This window comes from Poecilia formosa, unplaced genomic scaffold, assembly GCF_000485575.1.
Source record: "Poecilia formosa unplaced genomic scaffold, Poecilia_formosa-5.1.2 Scaffold351, whole genome shotgun sequence".
In the NCBI taxonomy this organism is placed as follows: domain Eukaryota; kingdom Metazoa; phylum Chordata; class Actinopteri; order Cyprinodontiformes; family Poeciliidae; genus Poecilia; species Poecilia formosa.
Genome location: NW_006800290.1, coordinates 28,055 through 44,403, shown reverse-complemented (window position 1 = coordinate 44,403; position 16,349 = coordinate 28,055). Strand labels below are relative to the sequence as shown.

Below are 16,349 nucleotides of genomic sequence, written 5' to 3'. Positions count from 1 at the left end.
ATTTACTGAACAACGGCTCTGGGTTTGTTTGAGAGGCTGCAGTACAGACGGAAAACAGGAGTACATTTATGGCAAGAAACGCTAGAAATTTTTTTAAAATTTTTAACTTTAGAGCTCAGAAATGTCCTGTTTTTTGTTTTTTTTTTTCTTTTCTGAGACTGATCTAAAAGTCTTCGATTCTTTTCCTGCAAATTTATGACTTTTCAACTCAGAAATGTTAAAGTTTTTGTAGAAAATGTCTTGGATGAATCTCAGATGTTTTTTCCTTGCAAATTTTTGATTACTGGAACTGAGACATTTCTGATATTTTTCTAAAATATTTTTAAAAATTGAGTTATTTCTCCTGTAAATGTATTTATGTTTCATACTCAAAAATCTTTGATTTTCTAGAAAATTTCTGAGATTAATCTCCCAATTTTAGTTTTTTTAGGCGTAAAGTTATTCTTCTTTTGTTTAGTTTTGAATTTACAGTTCTCTCCGTCGCAGTTGGGACGTGGTGTTCACATGACGCCGTTCCCTGGTGGAGGGGGTAGAAGGGGAGGTGCAGGAGGAGGAGGAGGTGAAGTCTGTGGTTTCAGACGCACCGCAGGAGGAGGACATTCCGGTAGGATAGTCAATCATCGGACGGGTCGCTGCTTCCGTGGCCGTGGAGTGGGCGGGCCCACGGCCAGTGTTCGTACTTGGTGCACACATGTCATAACTGACGGCGCTCCGTGTTTCGAGGCTCCGCAGGACGGAACCGGACCCGGGAAGGATGCTCCGCTTCCAGCGTCCGCACGGTAATCAGCACCGACCTGCTGCGTGATTACCGCTCAGGTTGTTTTCATTCATTCATTCATTCATTCATTCGGTCCCGAGGAAAAGAGGTGAAATCCACGGCGCGCGACCTTGTGACGCAAACGGATCAAAGATCCACTATTGAGCTGAAGATGCTCGGGTGTTTCTTTGTTTATTATCTTGGTTGGAGTCTCGAGCTGTTTTACCGGAAACACTCGCGGCTCGCGCGAGGCGGGCTGGCAGGTGCGTGGGCGTGGTGACAGTCCAGGGGTCCATCATGAAGGAGGGGGTCATTGTATTGTGGGGCTTCAGCGTCATAAACAAAGCGCCCCCGCCCCGCCGCGCTCCGCCCCCACATGGAGGAACAACAACAAGCCGCTTTAAAATCCTCAGAGAAGAAGAAGAAGCTGCAACATAAAAGTTATTGTTACTCATTTTGATTTGCTTAGTTCTGCTGGGAAGAATGTTCTGGTTAACAGAACAAAAACGCCTCCGGTAGAATTTATCCCAGAAAAAAAGTCTAATGAGTTTTCTAATGAGTGCCGTTTGTAAAGTTTTCATCATGTTATTCACTCATTAATGTCACAGTTTCCAACAAGTCAAATTAAAATAAATAGCTTCAAACTAAATATTTAGTTAGCAAGCTAATTATTTAGTTTACCACCAAAATATTTAGGGTGCAAGCTAGCTACAAACTGAACATTTAGCTCTGAGCTAGCTAAATATTTAGCTAAAATGCAAATTCACTTGCCAATAAGCGGAAGTGGACTATCAAAATAAAAGCTGTGACAGTCACTATTTCAAACTAATTATTTAATAGCCCAATTTAGCTAAAAATGTTGTTTCTAACCTAACTATTTAGAGTGCAAGCTAAGCTATTTAGTTTACCAACAAATAATTTAGCTCCAATTTAAATCTTAAGCTCCTAACTAGATATTTAGTTAGCAAGCTAAATTTCTAGCTGCTTAAATTTTAATATTTAAGCTTTGTAAATATTAACAAACTTAATATTTAATAACCAACTAAATATTTAGCTCCACTTAAATATGTCTGAACTATATATTTAACTATTTGTCTTGCTAAGTACATTTTTATTTTGAACGTAAATATTTAGCTTGAAAATTTTTTAGTTAGCAAGCCAAATAATTAGTTTAAAGCTCAGTATATAGCCCAGAGCTATTTAGTTTGAAGATAAATATTTAGCTTGCTAACTAAATATTTAGTTTAAATTGTGACATTTATATATGAATCCCCATTTTAAAAAAACTTTTATTAAAGGCTAAATAACCCAAATTATTGCTGGTAATTTTTAACTGTCATGGCACCTCGTAGTTTTCTTGGCACCTTTTCCTTTTTCGGCATGTCAGGTATACCGTATAGAGGAGCTGGTTGTTTTCAGGGAAGATTTTCTCTACATGAATTAAATCTGTGGATGGTATCCTGATTGTAATTAGCTTTATCAAAACAAGATTGATTCTGCCATCAAAGTGTACTGGCCACATTGATTTACAAATGTTTCTTTGGCATTTATCTAGAGAAAAGCACTAAAAGCGAGTAGGCTGGTCTCTGACAACAGCAGTTAGCAAATCCCATTGATTTTCCACTTTGACATTTGGTTCCTCCAAGTATTGACGTTTCATGTCTCTTTTAATTATTCTTTCTCTTGGGGTTTGAAAGAAGGATTATTATTCTCCACAGAAATGTTGGGGGAAAGAGACAAAAACTGAGACTGATCAAAGAAACAGTCAAACAGCCACTGTTCTTCTTCTGCTCATCTGTCTTATGTTGCTAAATTAGTTTCTGTATTTGGATCCCAGTAAGAAGATTATATTTTTTGTACAGTTTTAGCTTAATTACTGCACTGAGTGTGTTATTCTTCCAGCAAATGGCCTTTTGTCTGAGTCTGTCAACGATTAATCAATTACTGGATTAGTTGGTGGTTATTTCAATAATCAATTAATCACGATTGATCGATTCAGCCTTATCTTCAAAAAGCATGTAGAGCTTCCTGCTGTCGGCCCATCAGGATTCCCACAGAACGTCCACTTCCTGTCCTGCAGGTCAAAGTGTAGCGTTGTGCTGACTGGACGTTATTCTGTGACAAACAGACGAACCGACCAATCACAGCGAGGCAAACAGGTAGCTCCTCCCATATCGTGAGAAAGTTCAAACTTCACGTTTAACTGGGAAGCTCCCTGCTGTTAAACACACACCGACTCTGAGACGACACCAAGACACACACACACACACACACACACACGGCGAAGTCATGTCCCAGAACCGAGCGACGCTCACCAGAACCCCCCTGGAGAAAACCTGGGTTCCCTGGATGGGAAGCAGACTGAGCAAACGCAGAGGCTGTGAGTAGACAGAACCAGCGGTTCTGGTTCTGACCCGGTGTGGGTTTCTGTGTTTCTGTTTTTGAGGAGTGTGAGACTTTAAGCTGTGCTTAATGACTCTGAGTTTGGATGGTTTCTTATTTTGGAAACATGGAGAAGTCCTGATGGTCGTTCACCCCAAAGGGTCACGGGGGTCATCGTGTTCTGATCCGATATTAAAGCTGCAGTTTGTAACTTTGGCAAAAATAAACCTTTCTATGTGTTTATTCAAACTGTCACCATGTGAAGATAGTTTAACATAAAACAGATAATCTGTGATAAGATTGATCTCCTCCTCCTCCCTGAGCTGCTACAGCTGCCTGAAGAAACACTTCAAAAACAACCAATCAGAGCCGGGAGGCGGGGCTTAGCGTTGCTAGTCATCCTCATGTACACGCTGCTGAATGTGCTAATGGCAGAGTAACTCACCGTTACAGGAAAACCAATTATCCGTTGTCATAAGTGGCTATGCTAACTAGCTTTAGCATTCACAACATCAGGCCATGCTAACTAGCTTTAGCATTCACAACAGGCCATGCTAGTTAATTTAGTTGATTAAATTAGTCGATTATTTCAATAATCGATTGAGCCGTACTGTGCAGCTGGATGGATTCTTGATAAAACATTCCTCGTTTGTTATGATGAGTAACCATGGCAACCAGCCATCCCCTCCATCAATCATAATGTGAAATCAATGGCAGCTGGATGACCTTCAACCCCTGAACTCTTTGTTTAATTTCCCTTTGGGATCAGTAAAGTATCTTCTTTTCTTCTGGTTGTGTTTAACTTGTTTCAGCTTCGGTTCCCCAGTTCACCAATTCCCCGACCCTGATAGTGATGGTCGGCCTGCCGGCTCGGGGAAAAACCTACATCTCCAAGAAGCTCACCAGGTACCTGAACTGGATCGGGGTGTCGACCAAAGGTACTCATCCTCCTGCCTGGGGTCCAACTCGGTTTACATTTTACCGCCTCCAGCACTGCTGTAGCGTTTTCCTTCAGCCACTGAAAACCCATTTTCCTTAATTATTACTTTTGGCCCCTGATGTCTGTCATCTGGATTTCAGCTGGCAGAAGGAGCAAATTTTCAAATTTTTGGAGATTTTCTGAATTTCAAAAGTTGAAAATGTTCAACTTTTAGGGTTAGGATCTCCTATTTTATTTCAAGAAGTGTTTTGTTGGAAATGTTCAACTTTTTGAACTAAAATTTTTTTTTTCCTTTTTTTTTCTTAGAAAATTTATAAGATTAATCTGAAAATTCTTGAGGTTTTTCTTGGAAATTTTAGATCTTTTGAAATTGGAAATTTTTTACCTTTTTATAGAAAATTTCTGAAATTAACCTAAAACAGTTTTGAGTTTTTTTTCACGAATATCTCCGATTTAAGAAACATAGAAATTTTTTATAGAAAATTTTTTTATGTTAATCAAAAAGTTTTGGTTTTTTTCTTGCAAATTTTTTTTAGGTTTTTCTTACTTTTTTATTGAATAATTTAGCAGCATAAATATTTATGAATTGTACTTTGTCGATATTGTTTTCAATTCAAGTGCAATTAATTGATGACAGATTCTGAAATTAAGATGATTAAACATTTAAAATATTAAAATCCTTGTGTAACTTTATTTGTATTTTTTTAGTGTTTAACGTGGGGCAGTACAGAAGAGAAGCAACCCGCTCCTACAACAGCTACGAGTTCTTTAAACCCGACAACGCAGAAGCCATGAAGATACGCAAGTACGACCATCACGCAGAAAACAGATTAAAGAAAATATTAATCCCAAAATTATCATCACATTTAATAAAATCTCCAATTTGTGAGGATTCAGCTGAAATCCCACCGATTACTGAAACATTTATCAACGGCCTGAAATGTCATCATGTTTTATCTATATTTAATTTCTTTATGTTGTTTCTTAATGTTGTTTTTTATATTTTATTATTTTTTTAATGTTTTTATATTGTTTTTTATGGTTTTTAAATATTTTTTTTTATTATTTCGTAATATTTTTTACATTGTTTTTAATGTTTTGTGTTTACTTGCAGCGCCTGCGTGAACACGGCCCTGCAGGATGTGTGTGACTACCTGACCAGAGACCAAGGTCAGGTCGCGGTGAGTTCAGGTCAAAGGTTATCCAAAGCTGCAGCTTGAAACAGGAGCAATTTAAAGACAGGACGCAAATGTGGAGGAAGTTCACCTGAAACAGAGCCTCTGAATTATTTTTTTTATTTGTTTAAATGACCCAAATAATTGAATTATCAGATATTCTTCTGGTTAATGGACAATGAATGTTTTGTAAATGTTTATTAATGTTGATCTTGAAAACATTTATACGTAGTTAACGTCATATTTAACTGCGTGATAAAAGTCCTGATTTTGCTCCGCCAGGTTTTCGATGCCACCAACACGACACCGGAGCGCAGAGAGGTCATCCTCAACTTCGGCAAAGAAAATGGTTACAAAGTTGGTTTTTAATTTGCTTTCCTGCTGTAAAACGTAGAAATCTGTCAGAAACATAAAGCTACAGTGCCCATCTTCTCCCTGGTTCAGGTTTTCTTTGTGGAGTCGATTTGCGACGATCCCGAAATAATTGCTGAGAATATTAAAGTAAGTTACTGTGATTTAAGATTTCACTGCGATAAACAATAATATTGTCGTTTTGGGACATATTTGGTGGTAAAGTTGTGATAATAACTAAAAAAACAATTACTACTTCACTAGGTAATTGTGTGGCATGATACAGTGTTTATGCTTGAAAAACATGACAATCTGAAATAAGCTTCACTTAAATGTGATTTATTTCATTACAATAATTCATAATTCTTTTGAATTTCCTGATTTTCATTGATGCTCTTGTTATTAGTGAATAGTAAAAGTATATTTGTTTTTTTATTCAATATTATTAATGGGAATTTATCAAGAAAAATCAGAATTCTTATCATAATAAATTTTTCCCAATAGTTAAAAGATGCGATAAATTCCCGCTCCCATTTTCAAGTAATATAGTATTAATGTCATCATAAAGACTAATAAACCTTAACTTTGCTTAAATATCCAAAACACAAGCAAAAATGGGAAAGAGAATAAAAACCAGACAACCAAAACCATAAATAAAATAGATTATGAAGTTTATAATCAAAAATATTAATCATCAGATTGGAAATTATTGAGCTAATTTTAATTTATCATGTGATTAACTGATTATTTACTTGCCTCACTCACCAAAGTCGTTTTTTTTGTACAGCAAGTGAAGCTGTCGAGTCCCGACTACGTAGACTGTGACAAAGAAGAAGCTGTTGCAGATTTCCTGAAGAGGATCGAGTGTTACAAGATGACCTACGTTCCCCTGGACGACAGCAAGGACCGGTAACCGATACCGATACTGCTACCGATACCGATGCTGCTACCGATACTGCTAGCTAAATCAGGCTAAATATTCAGCTCCTTAAATAGCTTGAAGCTAAATATTTAAGTAAAAAAGTAAAAAACAAAAAAGTTATGAATATTTAAAGGCTAAATATTCATAATAATAGCTTCAATAAATATTCATTGAAGCTAAACATTTATATGCTAAATATTTAGCTTACTAACAAAATATTTAGGTTAGTTAACAGGCTAAATATTTAGTTGCGAAACTAAATATTTAGCAGGTAAACTAAATTTGCAAACTGAATATTTAACTAGCGTAGAGATAAATATCTAACTTGGAGCTAAATATAAGGCTGTATGACTATATATTTAGTTGGTAAACTACATATCTTATGTAGTTTACCATAAGATATGGTAGATAGAGACACTACTTATGTAGTGTCTCTATCTTATTTATCTTATTTATAGAGACACAAATCTATATGTGTCTCTATATAGATTTGTAGTTTATATTATATTTAGTTTGGCGCTAAATATTTAGTTGTAAACTATATATGTAGCTTGCCAATTAAATACTTAGTTTAAACATTTAAGCTTAATGAATAATGTTGTTAAAATATTAGTTTAATAAATTAACAATTTTTTCTCTAAATGATCCAAATTATAGATGTTGTTGTTTTACCGTATCTTCACTAATGTTGCTCCATACTAAAGGCTAAATGATATAAATGGATGGAGGCTTCATGTGTTTAGTTACCGCCCGTCTCCCCGTTTCTCTCCACAGGAGTTTATCGTACATTAAAATCTTCAACGTGGGCAGCCGGTACCTGGTGAACCGGGTCCAGGACCACATCCAGAGCCGGATCGTCTACTACCTCATGAACATCCACGTCACGCCCCGGTCCATCTACCTGTCACGGCACGGCGAGAGCGAGCTCAACCTGGTGGGGCGCATCGGGGGAGACTCCGGCCTGTCACACCGGGGGGCAAAGGTCAGGCCAGCGGCGCTAATGAACATTTTACCAAACAGAACCAGAGTCCAAGTTTAAGATGATCCGTTTGAGACGAAAGCTCAGGTCAAAGGTGAATCCTGTCATGCTGGATGCTGATGTTTATGTTTGCAGCAGCAGCAGCAGCACTCCTAGTTTCACTGCAGAGCAAAGTCCAGCGATTACGAAATCAGTCAGATAGCAAAACAACTCGGACACAAATCCATCAATAATCGATAAAACAAAACATGCAGGTAGAACTCCGATAAGAGCTCTTTAAATTATTAATAGAATAGAATAGAATAGAATCAGCCTTTATTCAGGTATTGGATGTAAAGGTTCAAATAAATAAATAAAAATTTACCTATATTTATTTTACAAGATATGTAATTGATAAACAACTAAATATGTAGCTTCAAACTAAATATTTATTTTACCAGCTACATTTTGATTTTGTAAATAAATATTTAACTGAATATTTAGCTGTAAATATAAATATTTAGTTGCTGAGCTAATATTTAGTTTTGTACCTAAGCATTAGATTATGAACTAAATATTTAGTTTACAATGCAAGTATTTAACTTACCAATTAATTATGTACCTCCATGCTAAAGTTAGTATACCAACCAAATTTTTAGTTTGTAATTAAATAAAAATTAGCTAAGAAGCTCAACAGTTAGTTTACCAACTAATTATGTAGCTTCAAACTAGATACTTAGTTTATCAACTCAATTCTAGTTGGAAAATACAGAAATATTTAGCTAAACATTTAGCTAGAAAGCTAAATTTTTAATTGCTAAACTAAATATTTATATTATTTGTAAACTAAATATTTAGCTTACCAACTAATTATGTATCTCCAAACTAAATACTTAGTTTACAAAATACATTTTTAGTTAGTAATTAAATACATATTTAGCTAGGAAGAGAAATATTTAGTTGCTAAATTAAAGGTTTAGTTTAGCACCTAAATATTTAATGGAGGAATAATTCAGAGTGTAAATCGAGTTTAGTTTTAGTTTCTGCGTCTCACTGCTCTCTCTGTCGTCCGCCCGTCAGTTTGCCGCCGCCCTGGGCGCCTACATGCGCGGGCAGAGCATCAGCGACCTGAAGGTTTGGACGAGCCACATGAAGAGAACCATCCAGACCGCCGAGGCGCTGGGGGTCCAGTACGAGCAGTGGAAGGCCCTGAACGAGATCGACGCTGTGAGCCTCAAACCGAGCCGCCGCCGCATTTCATAAACACGGTTCAAACTCTGATGTGATTCCAACTGTTCCTCCTTGTTACACTCAACCTCACGTAGAAATACCATTAACCCAGCAGATACTGCAGAACACATTCATGTTGTCATTCTCTGATCAGGGAGTCTGTGAGGAAATGACTTATGAGGAGATTCAGGAGCATTACCCAGAGGAGTTCGCTCTGAGGGATCAGGACAAATATCGGTACCGGTACCCCAAAGGAGAGGTGAGTCTGAAAAAAGGTACGGCAAGCCCAAAACGTCTCCCAGATTATTCACAAATCCAGAGTAAAGAGTTTTGTGTTAACGCCAGCAGGAAAGGCAGAGAAGCAGCTGATGCTGGAAAAGTTAAAAGGTCGTTTCCAAAACTTCTGAACTTCAGAGGAAAAACATCCGTGGCATTTAGGATAATCAGGGTTTAAAAATAATTCAGACACTCCCACAAAGTATGAGTAATAATCAGTCCATCCACAAAAAACTCTCCTCATTTGTAGCTTCGTTAGTTTCTGCAGGAAGTGAAGAATCTGCGTCTATAAAGAGGCTTTAGGTGGAAAAGAGAAAAAACAGAAGAACAAAAGGGAAGGACGGGTTGTGCTGTGGTGGCCCAGGCCTCCAGCCCACGTATGGAGGCCCTAGTCCTCGACGCCGCCGTCACAGGTTCGATTCCCGGCCAGGCGACCTTTGCCTTTCTCTCATTACCAACTTTCCTGTCAATTAACTATCAAATAAAAGCCACTAGAGCCAATAAAACCTAAAAAAAAAGGAAGGATAAAAAGGAAAAAGAAAGAATTTTTTTTTAAAACAAGAAGAATGGGGGAGAAATAGAAAAATTTGAAAAACAAAGGTGGAAAAATAAAAAATCCTATATTAGTTTCATCTACAGATTTGTAGATTAGCCTCCATTCATAGACTTTAATATCTATTAATGTCAAAGGTTTGTTTTAATAAATCCTGATTTTGTTTTAATAAATTATGATTTTAATAATTTCATATTCCACAGCAGAAAATATCTCTGGAATATAAAAACATTTACTGCCGATCAAAACTGCCTTTATACATCAGGACCAGTGACAATATGACTGTTATTTCAGGAAGCCGATCCAGTGACGCGTCTAGTTGACTCACTGCATTCTGATCCTGTACAGAATGACAATAATGTCAAAAAAGACTTTACGTCTGACATCCTTTCTGTGAATTGGAGTTGCTGTCTCGACCTGACAGTAATGAGAATGTTGATCATTGGTGTGTTTAACCCTGTAAATCTGACCTGTTTGACCTTTGCCCTCTAGTCGTATGAGGACCTGGTCCAGCGTCTGGAGCCCGTCATCATGGAGCTGGAGAGGCAGGAGAACGTCCTGGTCATCTGTCATCAGGCAGTCATGAGATGTCTGCTGGCCTACTTCCTGGACAAGAGTGCAAGTGAGGAAAAAAACATCTTTATTTTACCAAAAATATTCCACTGGCTGCGTTTCCATTAGCCATAAAACTGCACAAAATTATGAAAATAAATCAGCTTAAAGCTGCAGTACCTAACTTTCATCAAGAAGATGTTTTGAACATTTTTGTTAAATCTGTCAGCATGTTGTGGCAGTTTATGAGACAGATAATTGTCCTCCTTGACCTGTTACTGTGTCTGAAGAAATTAACCAAAAACAACCAATCAGAGCCAGGAGGCGGGACTTAGCGCTGTCAATTAACCTGATTTACAATTTGATACATGTGCTAATGGTGAAGAAACAACTTTCCGTGACAGAAAAATTGTTTGCCATAATTGGTGGCTATGTGAACCAGCTTAGTGTTCACAACATGCTAGCTGCAGCATAGCAGAGAGCAAGCTAAGACCCGCCTCCTGGCTCTGATTGGTTGTTTCTAATTGGTAGTGGGAGAAGCCAGAGGAGCTAAACTTTTTCAAGGATTATCTGTGAAATCTATCACAACATGGTGACAGTTTCAACAAATGTATGAAAAAACTATTTTTGATCACTTTTACATGCTGCAGCTTTTAATGGAAACACACCAATTTCCCCAAAATGTCACAAACGTAGCCACTCCCACTAGCTGCAGCATAGCAGAGAGCAAGCTAAGTACGTAGCCACTCCCACGTAGGGGGGAGCGACAAGCTCCCCCCTACGTGCAAATTTATGACTTTTAACATACACAAATGAAAATTTAACACGTACACAACACACAGCCAACATGTTGAGTACATGTTAAATCACATATATTTGAGCAGGATGGCTTCCCATATCGCTCCAATGCCTGAATATATCTGATGTAGCTGTTTACATCTGTCGCTGCCATGATTTTTTATGACTTATTGAAAAGTCATTAATAAGTCATGTCCAATAAATAAAGGGTTATTAAATCCAATAAATAACCCTTTATTTATTGGACATTAGCAGAATATAGTGAAAAGCAGCTGGTGTGTTTCTGATGCAGTAACTCGTGTTTCTGTGCCAGGCGAGCTGCCCTACCTGAAGTGTCCTCTGCACACCGTCCTGAAGCTCACGCCGGTCGCCTACGGTCCGTTCCTGCTATCAGCCTCAGAACAAGCTGCTCTGGATCTGAATCTGCTGTTTGTCTGTGACACATTTCACCACTTCTGTTTTGTTTCCCCTCAGGGTGTAAAGTTGAGTCTGTGTTTCTCAACATTGAAGCTGTGAACACACACAGAGACCGGCCGGAGGTAAAGTCCCTGCAGTCTGTTGGTTTATGGCGGCTTAGACAGCGATAACGCGCAGAAACAGATGAAGGTTTTCAGACCTGCCTTGGTGATCTGATAAGAGGACTCATGATTTTAGAGTAAATATTACATTTGTCCCACACAACTACTGCTAAAACAGGCCAGCAACCAGAGGAAATGGTCTGGTTTAGACACCAGCTGCGTTTCCATTATAAATGTACACAAAACTTTGTAAATATTCCACTAATGTTGAAAAAAAATCACAATTTCACGTTGGTGGTGTTTCTGTTAAATAAGAGAAGCAATTAAAATCACACATGAATGAGCTTGTTCACGCGATAAATCATTAAGACGTGCTTCACCATCTTCCTCCAACCACTTCCTGTTTTCTTCTTCATGGCTTACGCCAGTAGCAACATCCGGCTGTTGATCATGTGGCTCGTGTGAGGAAAAAAAAGTCTTTCTATTGCAGTTTTGCAAAATAAACAAATTTCAATTCAGCCAAAAAAAACAAAAAACCACCTGATCTTGTTTTTAATCAAAAAACAAGATTTTTCAAAATTACGCAAATTTATTATTGAAACGTCAAATTGCACAATTATACGGTCAATGGAAACGCAACTACTGGATTTGTTTCCACACTAAAATGTTTCAGATCATGAAAAATCACCTGAGGAAATACCTGAGCAGTTTTCAAAAGATTATTTCATTTACTCAGGAGAAAAAACATTATCCAAGCCAGCCTGGCACTATGAGGAAAAGCTTTTTGCGATTCTGTGATTGGGAAAATTCAGAAAAAAAAATCAAATCCCTGCATTTTTTTTTTACACTAAGGTATAATTGTAAATTTATTTCAAAATTCCTGCAAACATTGGTTAGTGATTCTAACTCCCACCGGCAGGTGGCAGTATTTCTTACTTTTACACTGCTGCCTCAGCTTTACTCAATAATGGATTAAGTTTTAGTCCATTATTGATACAGCAAGTAAAAAATTATTTAAATTCTTTTAAGAAAGAAAATGTTTGTGTCCAATTGTTTTTTTTCTCATGTTTTTTCTTATATATGCAGATTTTAGAAGAGTAAAAAATATCTTATATTTCTTAAGTAGCACCACAAAATAAGCAATTTTGACTGCAAAGAAAAAAATTACAAAACAGATGTTTGGTTTTCTTTCTGATCTAAAACAAAAAGGCAAAAACAGAAGAACTCTGTAGGGAGGCAAATAAGTCAAGTAGGCGGTAAATTGTTTGAACAAACAGCTTGAGTTTGTCTTTCTCAGAATGTGGAAGTGGACAGAGACCCGGAGGAGGCGCTGGAGACGGTACCTGAACACATCTAGAGGACGCCTCAGCTCAACGTCCGTCCCGTCCAGAGAAGACGTCTTATTTTAATTTATCTAATCCTTGTTTTTAGAAAACTGAGAGCTTACTGACAATGAAAGGTTTCTTCAATGGTATCTTAATTCCACTGTTAGTGCACTTTATCTAGAAGGGTCCAGGTTGAAAACAACTTTTAAAAAGTGAAGAACTGAAAACGACCTTCAGGACTGTTCAACAGTCCTTAATCTCTGTTTCACACTGCTTTACTTCATCCTGTGCTGTTCCTTCAACTCTTGTAATTTCATGTAGACAGCAATAATAGCGGAGATGTCGTGCCGCCATGTTTTAGTGGTAGTTTTAGATTTGAAAAGTGATGTTCATTGATTTACGCAAAGGGCTTCATTCCCTCATCAGCACATTATTCAGCTCAGCAGAGACGTTGGTAACAAACTGTATTCATAGCACAGACAAAAGAAAAAACCAAAGTCACCACCTGTAGATTAAATTCAGCTACCATCACATTTCCAGGAACTTTGTAACTGACAGCCATCTTGGTAGGCAGTTGCTATGACAACGGTAAACAAGCCACAAGCTTATAACTAGTTCTTGGGTTCCTTCCTGAAACAATGTAAGTACATTACAACTATTACTTGATTACAGTTTTTGAGTACTCTACCCATCTCTGCGTAATACTGACATAAATATCAGTGATATTTACTGTGGTACTTACTGCCGAACTAGCTAAATTAGCTTAGCTAATGTAGCTTTTATCTGCTAGCTAAGACACTAAAAGATTCTGTTTACTAAGGTTTCAGCGCCTTAAAATGTATTCAGTTCCTACAAAAATGTAAGTTGGTCCTAAATACGTTAATCACATGTCTTACAATTTTTCGTGGCAAAGTCATTTAACTAAATATGTTTGAGTCGCGTGCACATCATTGCGGTTTAGGCTACCGCTAACTAGTTAAGTGTATGTTAGTGTGTGGCTAACACAGTTAGCCAACAAGCCAGGTATCTTTTCGCGTCTATCCTAGAGAAGCTGGAAAGTTCACAAATTTAAAAAAGTAAAAAAAATTCGACATTTCAAACTCAGAAATTACCACTTTTTTCTAAATTTCTTAAATTAATCTAAAAAAAATCTTAATTTTTTTTTTTCGGCTAAAATATACTACTGCTTTTTTTATTTACATGGCCCTTTAAGGCCGTTGTAGAAACATTTTCCTGGCGTCATGGCGGACACTTCATGGCGGAGTCTCGCAGCTGGAAGGTTTAAATCCTCCGTCCACATTCCTAAAACCTTCATGTTTGCCTCTGTGTTGACATTCAGTTACACATAAAATATATAGCTGATCAACAATTTGTTACAACCTTCGTTCAGTTTTAGCTCAAAATAAGACATTTGTTTTCAAGGACACCAAATCTACAGTAGCCCAGAAGGGACAAATCATTCTGTTTGTTTACACGGTGCCTTTAAAAACTATTAATTTCCTGATTCATAGTATTATGAGCCTGAAGAAGGATGTCAATGAAGGTGCTCAAAGGCATCAAAAATGCAAACAATACCGCGCATAAGTATTCCGACCACATGCAGTACAGCCATGCGCCGCTAGATGGCGTCACAGCCTCATGTTTTCATAGTCTGAAGGGGTTTTTTTAGGTGTTAATTATCTGAACCCAGTGGAAATGTGGGCCTCTGCCTGTTTTAATACCATCCAACATTCCTTCTGTTTACCAAGCCCCCAGGCCCTTCTGCCACCACCATGCTTCAGTGATACATGGTACCAACATTCATTATTTACATTTTTTTATACAAACTTGTGAAGAAGTTGCTGTCCCTGTGGGAATTGACTGCATCTGTAATGATTATATGATTTTTTTTTAATAGCTGAGTACTGTTTGAATAATATGAGCTGTGTTACTTTTGATTTTTACTTTTTCAAGCTCTTGCATCCTTTACTAAACATGTAAAATGTGAAATGGAGGATGAGGTCGACATTAGAAAAAAATAATCTGCATTTTTTTTCCACCTTAAAAAGAAATTCTGACTTTTTATCTCATAATTATTGCTTTGAAAGCCAAAATTATGACGATATGCTCTTTGCTCTTACAATGCGTACATGGGTGCTGTTTCTAAAATTACACAGTAAAAAGATTAGCAGCAATAATTTTCAGTGTTTAGCCTCTGTGGGTGTTTTCCAGTCATATTTTCACCAAGTTATTCTTACATTTATAAATGTCAGAGTTCCAAACTTCAAATTCAATATATTTTTTCTAACTAAATTAATTTCCAAACTAAACATTTATTTTTATATTAAATATTTATTTATCAAACTAAATTTTAGCAAGCAAGCTAAATATTTAACTTGCTTACCAAATACTTACTTCGCAACCCGAGTGTTTAGGTCGCTACCCAAGTACCTGCCTGAGTATTTAGCTAACAACTTATGTATTTGGTTTGCTTGCTAAATATTTATATTTAACTCAGACTGAATCATTTAGTTCATGTTTAGCTTCCTAACTAAATATTTAATTTAAAAGCCAGATATTTAGTTGGGAGCTCTAACATTTATTATGTAGGAATAACATGGTGAAAATGACTGAAAAATAAACTCCCTCATGAAAGGCTAAATGAAACTATAGCTGTAAACTTTTCGTAGTAACTTTCCAAACAGCATCCAATTTGCATAAACTTTTTCCTAATTTACTGGAAATCTGTTTTGTTGCACATGTGCACTTTTGAAAACCATTTTGGACGCTTGTAAAGCTGCCACAGCATTCATGTAATCTGAAAGACGAGCGTGGTTTCCAGATTAACCAGAACCATCTTGGATTTTCACGCTCAGATTTGTGTCTTCACAAGTTGAGTCATTCCTCCAAACTCGACCTCATTATGTGAATTATTTAAGATTTTTGCTCTTGATTCTGTGCTTCAGTAAATCACTGTAATTCCTTTTAATGCAGGTCTTTAAAATGAAACATTGTGAAACATTAAGTGTATTTGGTGTGTAATCTGTGTTGTGACCATGTCTGCTTAAAATCAGGTGCCTGAATAAACATAATCTCTGAACTGTTTGTTTTTCTAAAGAACGTTCCACAGGTTCTCTGGGTAATGTTGCACTTTATGAGATTGTTGTTTTATTAGAATATGCTAATTTATTTAAAGTGCTACATTTACTGAAATGGTTCACTTTACCAAAAACTACAAACAATCAGCTCAGACGTAGCTGATCATTAAAGTGCAACTAAATTCACACAAAAATGTAAATATTTGCCCTTTTACATGAAGAAAATCTTTAAGGACCATTTTAGACAATTTATCAGTTATGAAAGTAGATTTGGGTTTTAGTTGCACTTTAAAAATGGGCAGATAGGATTGAAATCATCTTATTTCTCTACATTGTTCTTGTATTGCTGGAGACCAGTAATCATGGCCGACCTGGAGGGAAACCCAGTCTGCTGGAGAAGAACCGGCCCCGTTTACTACGGTGAGCGTCGGTAAATCTACGTTTCCTAAACGTCTCAAACGTCTGTCTGTCTTTGCATTTCTGTCTCTGATGCTTTTCTGGCTGAAGTTATTTGCAGTTGAACTCACACGCCGGA

The 16,349-nt window shown here is 37.0% G+C and overlaps 1 protein-coding gene across 2 annotated transcripts; it reads left to right on the top strand.

The window, feature by feature from the left end:
* Positions 1-495: 495 nt before the first annotated feature.
* Positions 496-13,813, top strand: LOC103153466 (6-phosphofructo-2-kinase/fructose-2,6-bisphosphatase). Of its 2 annotated transcripts, none has more exons than XM_007574400.2 (14): positions 496-779; positions 3,952-4,077; positions 4,788-4,884; positions 5,194-5,260; positions 5,537-5,611; positions 5,699-5,755; positions 6,393-6,514; positions 7,302-7,509; positions 8,566-8,712; positions 8,870-8,974; positions 10,037-10,166; positions 11,208-11,270; positions 11,369-11,433; positions 12,710-13,813. In XM_007574400.2, the coding sequence occupies exons 1-14, from the start codon at positions 755-757 to the stop codon at positions 12,767-12,769; spliced, it is 1,347 nt and encodes a 448-aa protein (XP_007574462.1). In that variant the 5' UTR covers positions 496-754; the 3' UTR covers positions 12,770-13,813. The 2 variants fall into 2 exon arrangements, with proteins under 2 accessions (XP_007574462.1, XP_007574461.1); XM_007574399.2 differs by lacking the exon at positions 496-779 and adding an exon at positions 2,086-3,137.
* Positions 13,814-16,349: the final 2,536 nt, after the last annotated feature.